We start from the raw sequence: 20,007 nt of genomic DNA, 5'->3' as shown, positions 1-20,007 counted from the left end.
TTTTTAGCCAATTACAAATGTTCCTGGGTAGAAAAAATATAGAAGTTTGAAGGGTGTAGCATGTTTTATCCCACATAAAACTGCTAGCCACTGATCAACTCGGTGATTCTTATTTATACACAACTCGATTTCTAACAGTTAGGAACTAATTTAAAAGTCTTATAAGAGTTTTAAATTTAGTTGTAAATACTTAACCTGGATAAAATCTGGATAAGTCCTTTCCTGATCCCTCTTTACTTCACACTTTTCTTCTGTTGTCTCCAATCTATCCTATTTATATCTAATTTGTACATAATTGTTTGCATGTTGTCTCCACCATTAGACTATGAATTCCTTAAGAAGAGTTTGTCTTTTGCCTTTTTTAAAAAAAATTTTCTATGCTTAGCATGGTGCCTGGTACATACTAGTAAGTGTTTAATAAATGTTAGTTGACTGACGGATTCCTTTAGTGGGGAAAAGAGTTTCTGAATAATGAAGTAAGCAAGAAATTTTTTAAGAATTCCATTGTTGCTAACATATTTCTTAGAGAAAGTAAAATAACTGTTATTGTAGGCAAATTTCAAATTATATGTGACTAGCAAACACAACCATCATGGACATGTGGTACTGTAGGAATTTTCTAGTTGCCTCCAGATATTAATAGAAAAAAATAAGTCCTTTTCTTTGGTTGATTTGGAAATTATCAGAGTATTTGATCAAGACACTAAGAGAAAATCAATTTAAAAAGCATTTTGACACCAAAAGCTCAAAAATTATTGGCTAACCTAAAAAAAATGCTTTTAGATTATAAATTGGCATTCATCTTTGATAAAGAAAAAAATGGAATCTCTAGATTTACACAGGCTAAATTCAGTCTAGCTAATTCACAAATCATTTTTTGGCTTTATATCCCAAATTAGAGTTTTCCCAGGGACCATCAGAATATAATTTATATACAGGTCTCTATTTAAAAAGAGGAGGTGCAGTTTTAATTAGTTCTTCACTGCCAGACAAGCTTTTGGGTTAATGATTAATTAAGTATAGGACAGGCTTTGTCTAAAACATCAAACAGAAAGGACTCTCAGCTAAAGCCAGAGATAGTCATGACAACTTTCCTTCCCTCTCTGAAGGGCATCCAACTCCCTCAGGGGAGCTCTAGGGCTAAGGACACCCCCACACACACCAAGAGGAAGGCATTCAGGACTGCTAAAGAATCAAATAATCCACCTTGATGGTGAGCCCTTCCACTCCCAGGGTCTTATATAGTTGTCCTAACCTGCAGTTTAACTTGGAAGTGAGTTATAAAAAGGAAAAAAGTAAAGGTCATTGGAGAATCAATCCCTTCCCATCCCCAAACTGTACAATGTCACAACTCATGATAACAGTGGAGAAGAAGGTCCAGATTTTTGCCTTCATGCTATGGTTCTGTCCCTTGCTGGTCCTCAGCTTTGGTTCATGTTCCTACCTTGTTCCAGAACTCCACTTGTTCAGAAACTCTTCTGTTATTCCATTATGATCCTATTGGTTACTGTCATCTCAATAGTCATGTGGTTCCCAGACATATGGAGCCAGATATTAAATTAAATCATGGCATGTGGGCTTTGGTGCCATAGCAACAGAAGTAAAATCAAACATGTAGACAAGAAATAACTTCCCTCCTCTAACAAATAGCTTAATGAACTTTCTAATTTGATATTCTTTGATCTGATCACTACCAGGCTTTCAGTATACTTCCTTCCAGATTATAAATTAATAGTTTTAGTCTATTAAATTATTTTATACTTTTTATGGCATATAAATGGGTTGATAAGTCCATCTCTTTCCCATCCAGTAAGATACAATGGCATACCAAGTGTGAACAACTTATCACCTTATTAACTGTACAAATATCCCCACATACATGTGCATGCACATACTCACACTTCTTGTTCTTGTTCCAAGAACAACAATCAAACAATATTACCATTGCTACTGAAAAAAGCAATCTATTTCCTTGTAGTTCCCCTTACAATATTTGTAGCTGCCTAAAGAAATATTCCCTTCCCTGACTACCATGAACCTATTTGTATTATGTCCCCTAATCAAAGAGATAATCAATTTTAAAAGCATCTTGACAGCAAAAGTCCAAAAGTTATTGACTAACCAAAAATAAATGATTTTATATCAGAAATTAATATTCAATGTTGATAAAGGGGAAAAAAGAGATGGAATCTCTAGATTTACATAGGTTAGATTCAATCTGTAGATGATGCCATAAACAAATTAGGAAAACAAGGGATAATTTACTTTGGAGAAGGGAGGAATTTGTGATTAAAGAAGAACTAGAGAAAAGCAAAATGGATGACTTTGTGCAAAAACTTTTTAATTTAATGTATGTAATCAATAAAAACCAACACAAAGAAGATTAAAAGAGAAGCACAAATCTGGGATAAAAATACAAAGCTGGGAAAAAATCTTTACAAAAATATTTCTGATAAAGACCTCATTTGTAAAATATATTTTATACTATACTATACCAAATTTATGAGAATACAAGTCATTCCCCAAGTGACAAATGGCCAAAAGATATGGACAGAAAATTTTCAGATGATGGAAATTAAAGCCATTTAGAGTTATATGAAAAAAAATGCTCTAAATCACTATTGATTAGAGAAATGCAAATTGAAACTACTTTATACCTCTCAGATTGGCTAAGATGATAGGAAAAGATAATGCTAAATGTTGGAGGGGATATGGGGAAAATGGGACACTAATGCATTGTTGGTAGATGAGAAATTTGGAATTATACCTAAAGGACTATAAAACGGTACATATCCAGCAGTGCCATTACTGGGTCTATATTCCAAGGAAATCATGAAGAAGGGGAAAGTATCCAACATGTGGGAAAATGTTCATAGCAGCTCTTTTTGTGGTAACAAAGAATTGGAAAATGAGTAAATGTCCATCAATTGGGGAATGGCTGAACAAGTTGTGGTACATGAAGGTAATGGAATATTATAGTTCTATAAAAATTAATCAATAAAAAATAATGAACAGGCTGATTTCAGAAAAGCCTGGAAAGATTTACATGAACATCAATGCTGAGTGAAACAAGCAGAACTAGGAATACATTGTACACAATAACACCACTAATGTGTGATGATCAACTATGAAAGATTTGGTTCTTCTTAGTGGTTCAGTAATCCAAAGCAATCCCAATAGACTTTGGATGGAAAATGCCTTCTGCATCCAGAAAAATAACCAAGAAGACTAATTGTAAATCAATATATGCTATATTCATTTCTTTTTTCTGTTTTTTTCTCTCCCCTAGTTTTTCCTTTTTGCTCTGATTTTTCACAAAGCAATGATTCATAAAGCAATGTATATTGAAAATAAATAAAATTATAAAAAATATATAAAAAATAGGTTCACTCTATTAGCTAATTCAAGGGTCATTTTTGAGCAAAGGCAAAGATAACCATACTTCTACATGATGTTTTGCTTATTTATATATAATAATTTTTCCATTAATTATAATAATAGTTAGCATTTATATGGCACATACTATGTGACAAACTAAGTGTTTTACAAATATTATCTCATTTGATACTCACAACTTCCCTAGGAAACCCCATTTCATAACTGAGGAAACAAAAGTAGAGGTTTAAGTAATGTACCCAAGGTCACACAGCTAGCAAGTATCAGAACTCAAGTCTTCCCAAGTCCAAGACAAGTATTACCTGTAAGAAAGAATATACATAAATTGAAGACTAGGAGAAATCTCCATCATTTATTGGATGTAAAATGAGAAAGTTAAAGGTAAATATGAAAATATACATGACTTGAAGAATTTACAAATAAATCATTTTTATATTATTCGACTTCAATGTTGCCAATCATATACTAAACATTTTTTGTTAATGTTTTTATAAAAGCCACATTGAGAAAACATAAATCCATAAGAAAATGTTGCTATATTAGTATTTCCTACTTACTTTTTCCTTTCACAAATTATTGTTAACATTCATTTGGTAAATGATAGTAAACATACTGCAAAAGAAAATAAAACTTTGGTTTATTGATTAATAAACAGTTCAAACTAACAAATAGGTCTAAGAAAGTCATTCTTTAACAAAAAACTTTATATGTGTCTAAATATGATTCCATAGTAAATATGTATTATTAAAAAAGATAGTAAGTCAGCATCTAGAGAGGGAAGAAGGGATCATAAAAAAGCCATCATGGCTTCATCAAGAGCAAATTATATCAAACTAACCCTATTTCCTTTTCTTATAAAACTCCTAAATTAACAGGCCAAAGACATTTATGTAGAGATAGATTGCCTGGATTTTAGCAAAGCATTTTATAATGTTATTGTTGATTCATATTATTTTTATGAGCATGATGGAAGGTATTATGATGGCTGTGAAATTAGATTAGAATTAGTTGAATAGCTGGACTCAAAGAATAGTCATTTGTGGTCTGGTGTTAATATTGATGGCTATCAACTGAGTAGGAATCAGCATTTAGTCCTTTGTGGTTTGATATTTTTATTAATGGTTGATAAAGACATGATAAATATATAGACAACAAGTTTATCAAATTTTCAAATGATTCAAAATAGAACAAGGTATCTGACACACTGGATGGCAGAGTGAAAACTTGAAAATATTTTGAGTAGATTAGAACACTGTACCAAGTCTAATAGGAAGAAATTAAATCACAGAGAACATATACAGTCCTCAGCATAGTGAATGGCACATAGTAAGTGCTTAATAAATGTTTATTGACTAAAATTCAAGACATAGAAGGCATGGTTAGCAGTTCATGTGACAAAATTCTAAGTGTTTCAGTGGACCACAAGACCAAAAATAAGAGTAACTTACTCTTTCGAAAATGTCTCCTTCAGAAGACTTAGCATCTGTTACTGTCCCTTGAAGAACAGAGAAGCTGGAAGTTACTATTTGGGAGAGTGGGGCTGAATTTAACTTAAATCTATGAGATGAACTATAAAGAAGTCAGAGATAAAGAAAGTGAGGAAGACCTTTCTTGTTAGAATTATCTTAACTTTCTTTTTATGAAGAAATATTTAAAAAATAATTTCATAAGAAGCAAAAGGAAAGGAGCAAAGAAACTCAGAATGATGATTTAAAAGAAGCCAAAGAGATAATTTCCCTGTCATGGACAGAGAGAAAATGAAAAAGAGAGAAAGAATTTCTATTTCTTTCCCTATGAAAAAATTATAATCTTAACAAAGAGAATGAAGAGAGTTATTGAGAAAAGACTCTTATCTGTCTTCCTGACTAGGGCTACATTCTCTGAAGTCATCTGTACTTACAGTGAAAGTTTGGGATGACTGTTAGTTTTCTCAGAGCTAAAATATTATAAATAATTATATCTTTGTTGCTGTTTATTTCAACGTATATATTTAATGCCTTGTTATCTTAGGAGAGTAGAGATTTTACAGAGAAAAATAAAGATAACTATAAAGTGATACCAGAAAGGAGACTTCTATAGTTTATTACAGAAATAATATTTGATTAACTGGGATGGGGGCTTTAAGTTGATTGGAAAAGGTATGGAAATTTTACTAATTAATGAAGAAATATCTAAACATAGCCTTTATTACCCCAAGGCTTGGGTTAAGGAGATGAAGTATGGGAACAAAAAGTTGAACTACAAATGATTCTGGTTGACTCTAAAGCTTAGAACTCTGCAGAAATCAGTCAGGCTGTGCTCTTTTCTTCTACTGTGCCATGTTGGATTGGTCTCTCAGGTTTATTTTCTTTTAAAATAATATTGAGTAATGAGGAAGTTGTGTAGGATGATCTTTAAGCTGAATGTTATGGATATATTGTGCTTTACAAAATTATAACACTGCAGAAAAAATTTTTGGTTTTGGTAAGTTTGAAAAAGTTATTTGGCATTGACCTTTCTTATTTTTAAAAAATTTGTTACAGATTGCCTTTTTAAAGTATGTCCTATGAACCGCTATTCTGCACAAAAACAATACTGGAAGGCCAAGCAAGCTAAACAAGGAAACCACACAGAAGCAGCATTGCTTAAGAAATTACAGGTAAAGTGCATTACAGGTTATTATATTTGTGAGTTCTTAGGTTGGATTTAGTTTAAGAATAGAAATCTTTTCTTTTAGTTTCTGTAACTCTAAACTTTTAATCAACTCATAAATTGTCTATAATAATAATAATAAAAAACTGGATGAGATTTTAAAGTTATAGGGTGTGCCCACTTAACATTTCCTGGCATGTAAGGGGTTGAGAGCAGTGGAGAGTTTTGAGAAAAATTTCTACCAAAAATCCATGAAAAAGAGACTCAGTGATCCCATCTGGAGGAACATTTGGAAGCTTGTAGTAAGAATGGCCAATCTAATCTTACTTGGTGTATGTCTCTATTGCCCAAGGAATAAAATAAAGAATCTTTAGACTAACATTTAAATCCCTTCACAACCTTGTTCTAATCTACCTTTCTATTTTTACTTCACCTTACTTTCCTTCCCATATGCTATTCTAACCGTGACTTACTAGCTGTTTCTTATAGTTGTTATTCCTTTTACCACTATGCCATGAACCTAATGTAGTTCCTCTTGTCTGAGGTATCAATTCAAGAATCAGCCTTGCCCAGGCTTAACCAATTTTTCTAGCTATGATAGATGCCTCTATTTCCTTTCTTCTTGCTCTCTTAACTCTATAAGTTGACTTCTAACCTTAACATTCAATAAAAATTGTTTTCTCCACAGTTATTAATGATCTTTTAAATTTTTTCCTAAATTTATTTTAAATTTAAATAGAAAATGAGAGAAAAAAAACACTTTGCCATGTATAGAATAGAACATGTGTATTCGATATAAAACAATCCATTTCAAGAAAGCCTATATAATAAAAACTACACATTGTTTTCAAAGCTTCCCGGCTTTTCTTGGCTTCCTTGTAGGTTTTCTTTTGTTCTCTACTGTGTGCTTTTTATTTTTTTCTCTCCCCTCAAGAAAATTATAATTAAGTGAGCACACACACACACACAATACGTATATGGGGATATAATATGTGTATATAGGTCTGTATATATGTATTATATATCCCCTTATTCCCCCCAAAACTATAATTTATAAGGGTGGACACACACATATACATATACTTGTATATACATAGATATATAAATGTACATACACACACACACATATATATACTCATATACATATATGTAAAACCCTACTGTGCTTGTTTCTACTTGTCATTTGTTTCTCTGAAAGTAGATAAATCTTCCTTCATAAATCCAAATCTTTTTCTAAATCAATCAGTTCATCATTTCCTACACCCTAGTAATATTCCAACCCAATCACCCCCCATCTAAGAGTTTGTCTTTGAAAGTTTCCCCCCAATTTTCTGCTTTCCTTCTATTCTTGGCTTCATAGGTTTTATTTACACAAGAAAATCTTAATTTAAAGTAATCAAAATTAGCCATTTTATACTTCAACAATGCTTTCACCTTAATCTGCTTCCTTTATATTTTTTCCATAGTTTCTTTGAAGTTCCCAACCTTTGTTCTTTCAAATAAATTTTATTATTAATTTTTCTAATTCAATTATTTTTTAGTAATTTAATTGGAATGGCATTAAATAAATAGATTAATTAGGTCAAATTATCATTTTTATGTTAGTTTTACCTACCATGAATAATAAATTTTTTTTTGGCTTTATCTAACCACGAACAAGAAATATTACTTCAAGTTATTTAGATCTGACTGTATTTGTATAAAAAGTGTTTTATGTTCATTATCCTTTGTCTGTTTTGGTAGATATAATAAAATGTTTTATGTTGTCTAGTTATTTTAAATGGTTTTAAACAGTATTGAATAATATTGCTGATATGTAATGTAATTTCCCTATTTTTCTCTTTTGATTAAATCTATTTTAATTTTAACTTTGTCTGAAATCATGATTACGATCCCTGCTTTTTGTTAACATAATAATTTCTACTCCTGATCTTTATTTTATCTTTGTGTGTATCTCTTATTTTTATAGCATTTCCTGAAAGCATCATATTGTTGAATTTAAATTTTTAAATTTCTAAGCGCTATGGTCATTGAACAGAATACTACTAGGTCTTGTGTAATCCTTATTATAATTCCATGATTCTTAACTTTTTTTTTTTATTGTTGATTCCAATATTTTCTCTTAAACCTTGGAACTTTGAAACTTGGCTATGATATTTCTGTAAGTTTTCCTCCCAAGATCTCTTTCAGGTGATGATCTGTGGATTTTTTTTTTCTATTTATGTTATTAGTCATCTCTTAATTGCCAAATCTAATGGGCTTTTCTCAATTCCCATCCTTCTTGACCTCTCTACATCCTTTGCATCTTTTGCACCAATAATTACCTTTTTTGGATACTCCCTCCTCTCTAGAATTTTAACCCTACTCTCTTTTGGTTCTCCTATCTTTTTTTTTTTTAATACTTCTCAGACTCTTCTAGGACTAGATGGTATAGTGGCTAGAGTGCCTGGCCTAAAATCAGGAAGTCTCACCTCTTTGATTTAAACTGTCCTCAATCATTTTCAAGATATGTGATCCTGAGCCACTTAACCTTATCTGCCTCCATTTCTTCATTTATTTACCTTACTTCTGCCTCTCAGAATTTCTACTTTCCTTTAAGGTTGAGCTTTAGCACCATCTTTTAATTGAGATTTTTCTTGCTCTTTCTAGTCTCATTCTTCCCACCCCCTAAATAATTTTGTTTCTATCTTTAATATAGTTTGCACATACCTATTTATGTACATGCCATGTTTCCTGACTAGATTATAAGGTCATTGAAGGCAGGTACTGTTTTTGATTTTGTCTTTTTATCCTTAACATAGTGCCTGGAAGACAGTATGTTTTCTAAAAATGTTTGTCTAGACTTAAGAAAGTGATGGAAAAAGTGTTAATAATGCAGATTTTTTTTTTTGAAAACTGGTTGTTAAATATTTATCAGCACAGCCCTATCCTGAATTTTTAATAGAGAATGCAAAAAGCATGCATAAGACTTTCAACTGAGGTGATTTCATCAACATATTCCTGATTGTCCTTTGGACAGCTTAGCTAGTGAGACAGGATCATGGAAATTGTAGATTTATATCTTGTAAGGAATCTTAGAGTTCATCTCTTCCAATTCCCTTATTTTATAGTTGAGAAAATTGAGATCCAGGTCTGACTTGGATTTCATCCATCATCTGTTCAAAAAATTAATTGCCTCAAAGATATAAAAGAATCTTGGAGATCAACTTCCTAAAAAACATTTATTAGGACTTTTAAAGATCATGCAGTCCAAATACTCTCATTTTACAGGTGAGAAAACTATTTCTCAAAGAGATTAATTGACTTGTCAAGGTCATAGAGATAGAAATTATAAAAATTTATAGCTTGGAAGTTGGTAAATACTTCAATCAAAGCTTGATGGTAAGAGCTCCAAATCCAGAGTTCACTCTCTAGAGATTTGTGTTAAAAAGCTAGATGTTCTCTCTCCCCCTTTATATATAGCAACTATATATAGCAAAAGTATATAGCAACCATATACTTTTCTAGAAATCTGATAAGACAAGAATAAGACACTCTGGGGACTCAGAAGGATTTCTGGGCCTTGGATTTTAGTAACTGAACTTCCTATGAAGGAGGTTGGTCTGGGGCCTTAGGGTAGTATTTTCTTCTGATAATTGCTAAGTTTTGCCCCATAAATCAGCCTTGTATCTTATAAGTCATGTTATAGTAGTAATAATAGCATCCATATAATGTTTTAAAATTTTTGAAGCATTTTACAGCATTATTGCATTTGATCTCCACAATAATTTTGAGATGTATGTATTACTATTACCCCCTCCCAACAACTCCATTTTCACAGGACAAAACTGAATGTAAGGACCTTAGGTTGCTTTTAAATTCACAATAGGGTTGAAGGTGGCCAGGGCTTTTTTGAAAGGATTCTAGGTACTAGAGGATTTAGAGCATCATAGGAACATTGTCATGTTCACATTGTCATGTCATTTCACATTGCCAATTTTCATGTCAGTGAACTTTCTTGTCAGGTCCTATACCTTTGATACTGTGTTTTCTTAATGATGAACTGATTCTTTTTTTTTGCAGCATGCTGCAGAGCTGGAGCAAAAACAGAATGAATCAGAGAATAGGAAGCTGTTGGGAGAAATTGTTAAATATAGCAATGTGATACAAGTAAGTTCCTATTTTATTAATTTTTCTCCTTAAAAAGGTTTAAAAATTTCATTGTTATTTGGGGAGGGAAGGAGAAATTTTCCTGAAATATAAATCTTTGTTGTCATTCAGTAGGTTTTCAGTTGTATCTGTGTCTTTGTGACCTCATTTGGGGTTTTCTTGGCAGAGACACTGGAGTGGTTTGCCATTTCCTTGTTCAGTTCATTTTACAGATGAGAAAATTGAGGGAAATCGGATTAAGTGACTTGTCCAAGATCACACAATTAGTAAATGTCTTAAGTCAGATTTGAATTCTGGAAGATGTTTCCCTGATTCCAGGTCTGGTGCTCTGTCCTGGCACCTTCTAGCTGTCCTAAATATAAATTCTAATACAACACTAATATTTTTAAGCATTTCAATCGAATGTGGCAATGTTTTGATGTTTTTAGTTAATGTGTATCATAAATTTATTCATTTGAAGATGTGTCTATCAAATAGTTTTATGCAGATACCTATAGCTGGACCCAGTTATATAATTAGTTATATAATTTAGCATATATACTGAAACAACTTGATTGACAAATTGAAAAAAGCCTAGCCTCTGTCTTATAAAAAAACACATGAAAATTGTAGTCCTTCATCATTTTTAGCTTGAAAATTAAATCCATTCCATCTTCCTATAAAGTATTAGATAACAATTTTCAAATAAATTAAATGGTATTTCTCTTAATTTGAAACAGGCCTATTTTAATTATTAGCTAATCTGTTCACTACACTGTATGAAAGATCCTAATTATGTTATTTTCTCCCATATTTTATGTAGAACTTTTAATATCTTCTTTGGTTTGTTGATAAAAAGCAGGACAATATCATTACATTTTTAAAAAATTGTTTTCCATTTTTCTTTTATGTTCAGGACTTGAGGAGGGGTGAAAGAATTTAATTACAATTTCGTGGGCTAAATTAAACTTTGCTACTTTCAATAGGTATAAATATTTCTGAAGGTTTCCCTTTAAAAAAAAATTCCCATTTTACTTTATGGGATCCTTCCTATTGAGAAAAATAGATCAATTGAAGTCATGGATAACACAAACAAAAAATTGTATTTTATCTTTCTATCTGAAGGACAGTATCTTGCACACAGTAGCTGTTTAAAAAATTTTTTTTGTATTAAACTAGAGGTGAGTGTGAAAGGGTTCCTTCCTTTTATACTTACCTAAAGGACTTGTGAATATCTATATGATACAAATATAAAATATTATCAAATGCTTATGCAAGAAACCAAGATTATTTGCTTTCTTGACAGCTTCTACATATAAAAAGCAATAAATACCTAACAGTCAACAAGCGTTTGCCTGCCTTGCTGGAGAAGAATGCTATGCGGGTATCCTTGGATGCTGCAGGAAATGAAGGGTCCTGGTTTTATATTCATCCCTTTTGGAAACTGAGGAGCGAAGGTGACAATGTATGTAAATGTAATCTAAAAAAAAAAAAAAGATGTGTTTGCAAAAGAATTATAGTTCTTTATAATCAATAAGATGGCAAAGTGTAATGCTAGGAATAGATAATTTGGGGATTATTGGGCCATTTCTACCTAATGGCTACTCTTTTTGGATGCATTAAAATGACTTGTTTATAATAAATATGAGTAATGCATAAAAGTTAGATTACTCCTTAAACCAACTTCCAGCTAGGTTTGGTAAGGGAATATATGGTTAGTTATATCCACCACCTACTAAGATTGATGCTCAGAAAGGGGTTTAAAACTTTTTTTTAAAGATTTAAAAGAGAACCATTTACTCAAGAGTGAGAAGTTAGGCTTATTTCTTCTCTTTCTGAATTAGCAGGGAGAGTCGAGCGAATTTCAATTTATTATTATAAATGAGTATATGTCCTGTAGTTTTCAAAGAATAGATTTCTTAGAACATGACATGGGTAACCTATATAAAATTGCTTATTGTTTCAGGGAGAGAAGAATAGAATTTAGAACTTGAAACTTAAAAAACTCTGTTAAAAATGGTTTTCACATGTAATTGAGAAAAAATATTATCTAAAAAAAGATATGTATGAGATAACATAGATGAGTATCTGCTCATACATGGCAACTATGTTAACTGCATTTCTTTCATGTATATTAGGTGAAAATAAGTCACTGGGAGGTTTTAAAAGCTCTTTAAGTTAGGTGTTTGTGAGTGAATAAATAACAGGGGAATTTAATTCATCACTTTCTTAAGGAGTGATTTACCCTCCTTGTACATTGGTGATAATAGAAAACTTTCAGAACAGGGGACAAGCTAAGGATATATGTCTCTGGAGCAATGAAACAGAGGGGATATCATTGCTTTTAGAATTGTTTCATTCATTTTATATCTTACATACAGGATTTGGTAATTTGAATCTTTTCTAGTTGAACTGTACTTTCAGTGAATTTTGAAGTACTAATTCAATTCCACAGGACACAAGCTTGATGGTTTAATTTGATAAACCAATTATCTGATGTTAACCTTTATAGGTAAGGTTGAGTGAAGCATGGCATGCAGGAATGTAATGCACTTTAAATTTTATTTTCTTGAATTCTTTAAAAAAATCTTAAAGCCCCCTTTATTTATTTTTGCACCCAGTAGGTATTTTATGTGTGCTTTGAGCATGGTATTGTGTTGTTGATTACAATCAACTCTCAAATATTCGGGAACTGATTATTTAGATTGTGGGCAATCTATGTTCTTATCTAATAATTTCTTTCATCCATTTAATTGCTAAATAGGATTTCTATTAGCAAGCAGCAAAACATAAGGAATTAAAGCTTTGAAGATTTGGGGAGAATAGTTTAAAATCTTTGGCTAAAATGAAGATTGGTTTTTTTTTTTTTTTTTTTTTACAAATTTCATTTACCCATTTTGTTCTTTCTCCTTTTTATTGTCCCTAAATACCTAGAGTGTTATTAGAGAGTTGAATGTAATGAACTATTTGAAATAAATATGTGTATTTTTTTTTTTACTGAAAAAGATAAGCAAAGACCAAAGTTAAACATATGGATTTTCTTAATATGTGAGATGTAGTAATTGTATACAGCAAAGAAGTCATCTTTATGTAGATGTACTCCAAAAGGCATGGCTGATACAACCTTCCACACTGCTTATAGCTATAAACATCTCTCTCTCTCTCTTTCTCTTTTTGCTAGTCACAGAGTGTGTTTAGCTTTTGTATGTATAATTATGTGTGATTAAGGTCACTGTGAAAATTTAAAGCACATCCTAGTCATTAAAAATGTCATATTACTAATCACAATTGTTATGTTTATTTCTCTCTAGGTGTGTTTATCATTCTTTTAAAATAGAGACATTTTATTACTTGTTTGAAGATATTTTAATAAATTGTTTTTCATAATTGGTGATTCAATAAATTGCCCAATTTGTTCTAATTTCAAGAAAAAAAGAATAAAGGAGTACAGGAGAATGTAGAGGTCAAAATACTTGTAGATGATGGCAATGTGGGTTACTTTTTCAGTCATTATTTCAAGTGGCATTTAGGTTGATAATAATCATACAATAGATTCGTCATGACCCAAGTAAAGTGAATGGGTGGATTTGAACAATCCTTACAAAATTATCAGGAACTCTTGGGGGTTATTAACAGTAACTTAACAATAACAGATGTTGAATGTGTCATGGAGATTTTTTGGGATGGTGATATTCACATGAAAAAAGCAGCCCCGTGGGTCAGAAAATCATTGTTTTCCAATTTTTCAACATGATAGAAAGTCTTTCTTTAACTAGAGTTATTGTAAAAACTATTGAGGAAACCACATGAAAAATTAAAGAACTCGACATAATTGATTTTGACAAATATAACACAATTTCTCAACCAGAATAATTTATTTTTGTTATTTCATTCATTACACTGAACTGATTCCCCAAATACACACTTTATTTCCTTGTTGGTGGGTTATAAATAGTGAGCTTGATGTCCTTTGATTCTCATTGAATGGAAACAAGAATGGGATTCCTGAACTTTTAGAGGAAACCATCTGTCTCTTGTGGTACAGTGTAAAGAACATAGGTTTCATTGTAAGAGAATGTGGGTTATTTACTATCTGTGTAACCTGTGTCACTTTGCTTTTCCTGCACCTCTATTTCATAGTCTTTCAATAAAGAGGTTAGATTAATATATCATCTGAAGTCACTCCCTGGATCTTGGATCCTATGACTCTTTTCCTTTGGAAAAATTGACTCCAGTGGGAGCCAAGGAAACATTATTAGACAATAACTCACTATACTTACAACTCGCCATCAACTTAGAATTGTAAAATTTTAGAGCTGGGATGGATTTTAGTAATCCTTACATTTTTTAATGAATGAAGAGACAGCTATCAAAAAAAAAATTACCTTGCCTGATGTCCTGAACTTAGTGACAGAGCCAGGGCTAAAACTAAAGACTCCTCATTCATGGACCAGATCTATTTCCACAACATCATGCCAAAACTTCAAGAAGAAAGGCAAGAAATAGCAGTGCAGCAACCGTTCATTACCAACGAGACTTTATTGTGCAATCTTCAGATCACAGTGCCATCTAAAATGCATTTTTAAACTTTCCAGTATTATTTTAAATTCATAAAAGAGTATAATTCTTTCTTGTCAGAGATATGAATGCAAAGATATACTAAGGTCTCTATAATTTTCCTTTGAAAAAAATATCTGATACCCAGATATGGGTTCTGTCAATAAAAAGTTATAATTATAAAAAACAAACAAACAAAAAACAATGCTGTACTACCTTATATTATACCTTTAATGATGAATTTATTGAACTTGTAGATTTAAAAAATATTTCATCACTCATTTTGTCTAAAATTCCCTTTGATTAATAACTATTTTCATCCTGAATACCATTCTTTTTGATAGAGATAGAATGTGCTACACTGACACAAACTTTTGACTTTTTTCCCTCCAAATAAATCTTCAAAGATCTCTAAATATATATATATATCTGAGAGGTAGATAGGTGGCATAGTAAATAGAGTACCAACCCTGTGGTCAAGAGGACCTGAGTTCAAATTTGGACTCAGATATTTGACACTTATTAGCTATTTGAACCTGGGCAAGTCATTTAGCTGCAATTGTCTTACCAAAAAAAGGTGGGGAGAGGGAAACAAAAGAAAAAGAAAAAGCACCTGGTACTTTCAGTAGACCAATCTTTGGTGGCTAATATATAAATAAGATCTTTTAGTGAAATTTGTCAAATTAAATGGTACTCTAAATAGATTTTGTTTTTTTTTAAAGTCATTTTTCAGTTATGTCCAATTCTTCATGCTCCATTTTGGGGTTTCTCATCAAAGATACCAGAATGGTTTGCCATTTCCTTCTCTAGCTCATTTTACAGATGGGGAAACTGAAGCAAAAATGGTTAAGTGACTCACTCAGCGTTACACAGCTAGTAAGTATCTGAAGCCAGATTTGTACTCAGGAAGATGAGTCTCCCTGACTTTAAGCCCAACATTCTGTCTATTGACTACATCTAGATGTACATGGTTTGCAAGCACCTTAATGACTTTCACATTTATTTGTTTTCTTTTCCCTCCTTCTCAGCATCTGGAATCTTGCGTGCAGTGAGGGCTCAATAATTATCTATTGGTGTGTCTTTATTTGTTTGTCAGCATCTTGTCCAACAACATTCCTTATCTTTTCATGTCAGATCCAGTTGTAAGCTATATATTGAGTTCCTCCAGCTGGGATTAATCAACTGACAGATTTTATTCAGCATATTAAAAAAAAATGTCAGCTCCATGCTGGACATTGTGCTGGGTATTAAAGATACAAAAGTAAGAATGTTTTAGTTCTGGTCCTAGGGGAGTTTATATTTTAATGGCAAATACATTATGTCCAATTCTAGGTCAGTACAAGGTAATCTGAGGAATGACAGCACTAATAGAAGGGGAAAATCAAGAAAGGTTTCCCAGAGAATATGGCTGATTCCTAAAGGAAGATCATGAGTCTGAAGAGCAGAATGGATAGGGAGAGTGTATTCTGGGCCTGGAGGGGTGGGAGATGAGATAGTCAGAACTATGATTTAGGAAGATTACGTTGGCTGCTGAGGAACCAGAGTGGAGAGAGATTTGTGGTAGGGAGACCAATAATCAGACTCTTGTAGTAGCCTAGGACTAGAGGAATGGGGTCCTGTCCCAGGGTGATGGTGGGCATAGATGAGAGATGTTATATCAATGTAGCTTATGATTTTCATTAGCAATACATAACTCCAAGTTTTTTAACTTGGTTTTAACAAGTTTTTTAACTAACAATCAGTTCAGCTCTACTTCATAGAAGATTGTTCAACAATGCTGATAAAAAATAGAAAAGTAATTTATGAGGCATCTTATTTGGGCTATTGGCAAATAGGATATATTGTAGTGGTATTGAATTATCTAATAAATCAATGATTTATAGAGTAATTGAAATAATCTCTCTTCTATATGGCTTTGAAACTTAGACTTGTCAAATAGGCAACTTTAGCATCTTTTGCAATTTTTTATTATCCTTATTTTCAAGTTAACAGTGCATAGCAAAACCAGAGGTTTCCTGATCTGCAGTTAACATTGAAATGATGCTTTACTCAGGCAGGCACATATTGATAGATACTCAGATAGCAACCATGTTTATAGTAAGTTAAAGTATGTTACTAGTTACACTAGTTGATAGTGTAAAAGAATTGCTGTAAGGATATGCTGAAATAAGATTTTAGTGAAAATTTTGGATTATTTTGTTGGGACTCATAGCAACTAAAAATCCAACTTTGTATCCACTGGGATAGCTCGTTTTGAGTTACAAAATGACTCAATTGTTGAAAAGAAAAGTGATTGATTGAACCTGGACAAGTACTGCAAACTTCAGTTACTGCCCCAAATCGCAGAACAATCTTCTCTTCGGTCACTGATCTTTATTTGAATTCACAATATTGCACAGATAGTAACACTTGGCCGCAACAGCTATTAGCACATATATATATATATATATATATATATATATATATATATATATATATATATATATATATTCATTCGTTTACTTAATGATTTGTCCTGCAAATGTTTACCAAGTGTCAATTAAATACAAGGAAGGATAGTGATTTGATATAAAACTTGATTTAGATCAAGGCTATGAAACTCTATAGGATTTAAATTGATTTATAAATTCTTAAAAAGATCATCTCATTGCTTTTAGTTAGTTGGATCTTCACAAATTTTTCAAACTTTCATTTTCCATGGTTGTATGATGAAAGTTTACTCACTGATTCAGAACAGATTTATTAAATATCCATTATATTCATGGCACTATAGATTAGACACCAGAAGAGAGAGGATAAATGACATATGGTGCCTATTCTTAAGGAATTTATAATATAGTAGAGGATAAAAAATATTCACTAAAAAAGACTAGAATACAACAGTAGGCAAATATATGAGAAGTACTATCAAGATGCTATTTGAGTTTTTAAAATTTTTTATTTTATTTTTAATTTATAGAATAAAAAAGCATTTACATAATATAGAATAATAATGATAATGATAAAAGATGATTGCACATGAACTTGCAAGTATATCATATAAAACTTTTTTTTTTGAGTTTTCAAGAGGTTGAGACTGCTTCCAACTTGGGAAATTGGGACAGGCTTTACAGGAAAAGTGACATATGAACTGAACCTTGAAGAATGTATAGAATTTTTTAAAGTAGCTCTTGGGAAGGAATTAGGGCATTTCAGGAGAGGAAACAATGTGAGTAAAGGTGTGGAAGCAGGATAGCTTAAGCCAAATTTAGATAGTAATAGTACTATTTGGCTGTGCTATAAAGAATATCAAGGGAAGCATGAGATAAGACTGGAAAAATAGGTCACAAAAAGATTGTGGGAGAGTTTGAATGTTATCCTAAGGAATTTGAACTTTATTAAACAGGCCATGGGGTTTTTCCAAAAGTTTTTAGGGTTGAGTAGGGGATGAGTGTGTTATGATCAGAACTATGAAATCTGGATGTACTGTTTGAGGGAAAGACAGGGTTGACTAAACATGGGGCTGGTCAAATCCACTAAATTATGAAAACAAGTTGTTATTGTTGTTGAGTTGTTTCAATTATGACTGATTTTTTGTGACTCCATTTGGGATTTTCTTGGCAAAGATACTAAAGTGGTTTGTCATTTCCTTCTCCAACTCGTTTTACAGATGAGGAAACTGAGGCAAATAGGGTTAAGTGATTTGTCCAAGCTACTGAGACCACATTTGAACTCATGACAACAAGTCTTCCTGGTTCCAAACCTGGTATTCTATCTACTGTGTTACCGAGATAGCCATGAAAAAAATAAATTTTTCTTTTTTGGTATGTTAGTGAACAGATATTATGACAAAGTATTTAGATGCTGCAGAAATGGTGCTATTATGCTTCATGCTAGAGTTCCAGGGGAGCAAAGCTAGATAAAGAAATAGACAAATGTAAAGTAGTATGCATTTATTAGAGAGAACAAGTAAAAAGTCATTCATAGCTTGGGGAACATAATTTTTAGTTTTCATTGCTGCAATTACTGAAGATGATAAAATAAAAAACTTGTAGTAAGGATATAGACAGTATTAACAAGTTTAACAAGACTCAATCATCCTCTGTTTGGTCTTTCACTGAAGGTTTCCTACAATTAATTTGAATTCCACAAAGAAGGATGCTGGTATATGTTTAACAGCTAGTTCTCTGGGGAAGGGAAATATAAGCATAATGCATTTTAAAATTTAATTTATATTATTTAAATTTTCTGTCACTTTCTTAAATCTAGAAATCAATAAAACAATAAACTAAGCCCTAATTTGTAGCATTTGCTGATCCCCAAGGTTTAAATATTTATTTTGAAAATTTAATAATTGTCTATCTTGAGTCAGTATAAAGTCAGCTCCAGGATATCAAAATATGATTCCATGTATTTTAAAAATGAACATTCTTCTGAGAATCATATCTTCTGGGGAGAATCAGGCAGAACACATAAGGACCAAGCTATACACATGTTTCCTCATTACAAGAGTCTTCCAAAAATCTTAGCACATTAGTATCTTAAAACTACATTAAAATTTCTTGGATGTTCTTATATGCTAACTTATTTTTTTCATAGGAGAGCAGTTTTCAAACTTTTTTTGCACTCAGAATCACTTTATACTTTTAAATTATTGTTTTGGACTCAGAGAGCTTTTGTTTATGTGAGTTACATCATTATTTATCATGTTACAAATAAAAACGTCTTAATATTCTTATGAAAACAATTTAACTTCATGGACCCCTGAAAAGATCTAGTCTCTAGACCAAACTTTGAGAACCTTTGGCCTAGAGTATAGTTACTGTTTCATTCTTAACAAGTGATATTAAAATAAATGAGATATTTTCTTAGATTATAAAGAAGAGACAATTTAGTAAAGTACTCATTTTATTCATTATGTGGTACTTTTTGTTCTTTTGAGTACATTTAAATATGAAATATTTTATGTGTATGTTTCAGAATTAAGGTTTCATTTATCTGACAAACACATTTAGTTTCAAAATAATAATTCAATATTAGACTTAGAAGGATTGAGAGCTTCTTTTTATACTTTAAATGAGAGCTCTAAGTAAAGCAGCATGAAATAACATTGAATTTGAAGTCAGAAAATTCTAGGTTCAAATGGTTTTAGCCATTTATTAGGTATATGTGGGCATGTCACTTGAACTCTGACTCTTGCTTTTTTCATAGTTGTAATTGCAAAATTAATGGCTATCATTACTCATTCTTTAAGGCTTGCAAAGCCTTATACAGTATTATCTTATTTGATTCTTACAACAGTCTAATGGACTTGGC

At 31.7% G+C, this 20,007-nt stretch overlaps 1 protein-coding gene across 1 annotated transcript in view; it reads left to right on the top strand.

The window, feature by feature from the left end:
- Nucleotides 1–20,007, top strand: part of ITPR2 (inositol 1,4,5-trisphosphate receptor type 2) — a 503,649-nt gene that overhangs the window by 122,701 nt on the left and 360,941 nt on the right. Inside the window, exons 3-5 of the mRNA XM_031938487.1 lie at nucleotides 5,919–6,034; nucleotides 10,090–10,176; nucleotides 11,462–11,620. Of these exons, the coding sequence (XP_031794347.1) occupies nucleotides 5,919–6,034; nucleotides 10,090–10,176; nucleotides 11,462–11,620 (362 nt within the window). The remainder of the gene's footprint in view (nucleotides 1–5,918; nucleotides 6,035–10,089; nucleotides 10,177–11,461; nucleotides 11,621–20,007) is intronic.

The sequence above is a fragment of the Sarcophilus harrisii genome, chromosome 5 (genome assembly GCF_902635505.1).
Source record: "Sarcophilus harrisii chromosome 5, mSarHar1.11, whole genome shotgun sequence".
NCBI classification, from domain to species: Eukaryota; Metazoa; Chordata; class Mammalia; order Dasyuromorphia; family Dasyuridae; genus Sarcophilus; species Sarcophilus harrisii.
Note: the sequence above shows the minus strand (reverse complement) of the source record. Positions and strands in the feature narration are given on the sequence as shown.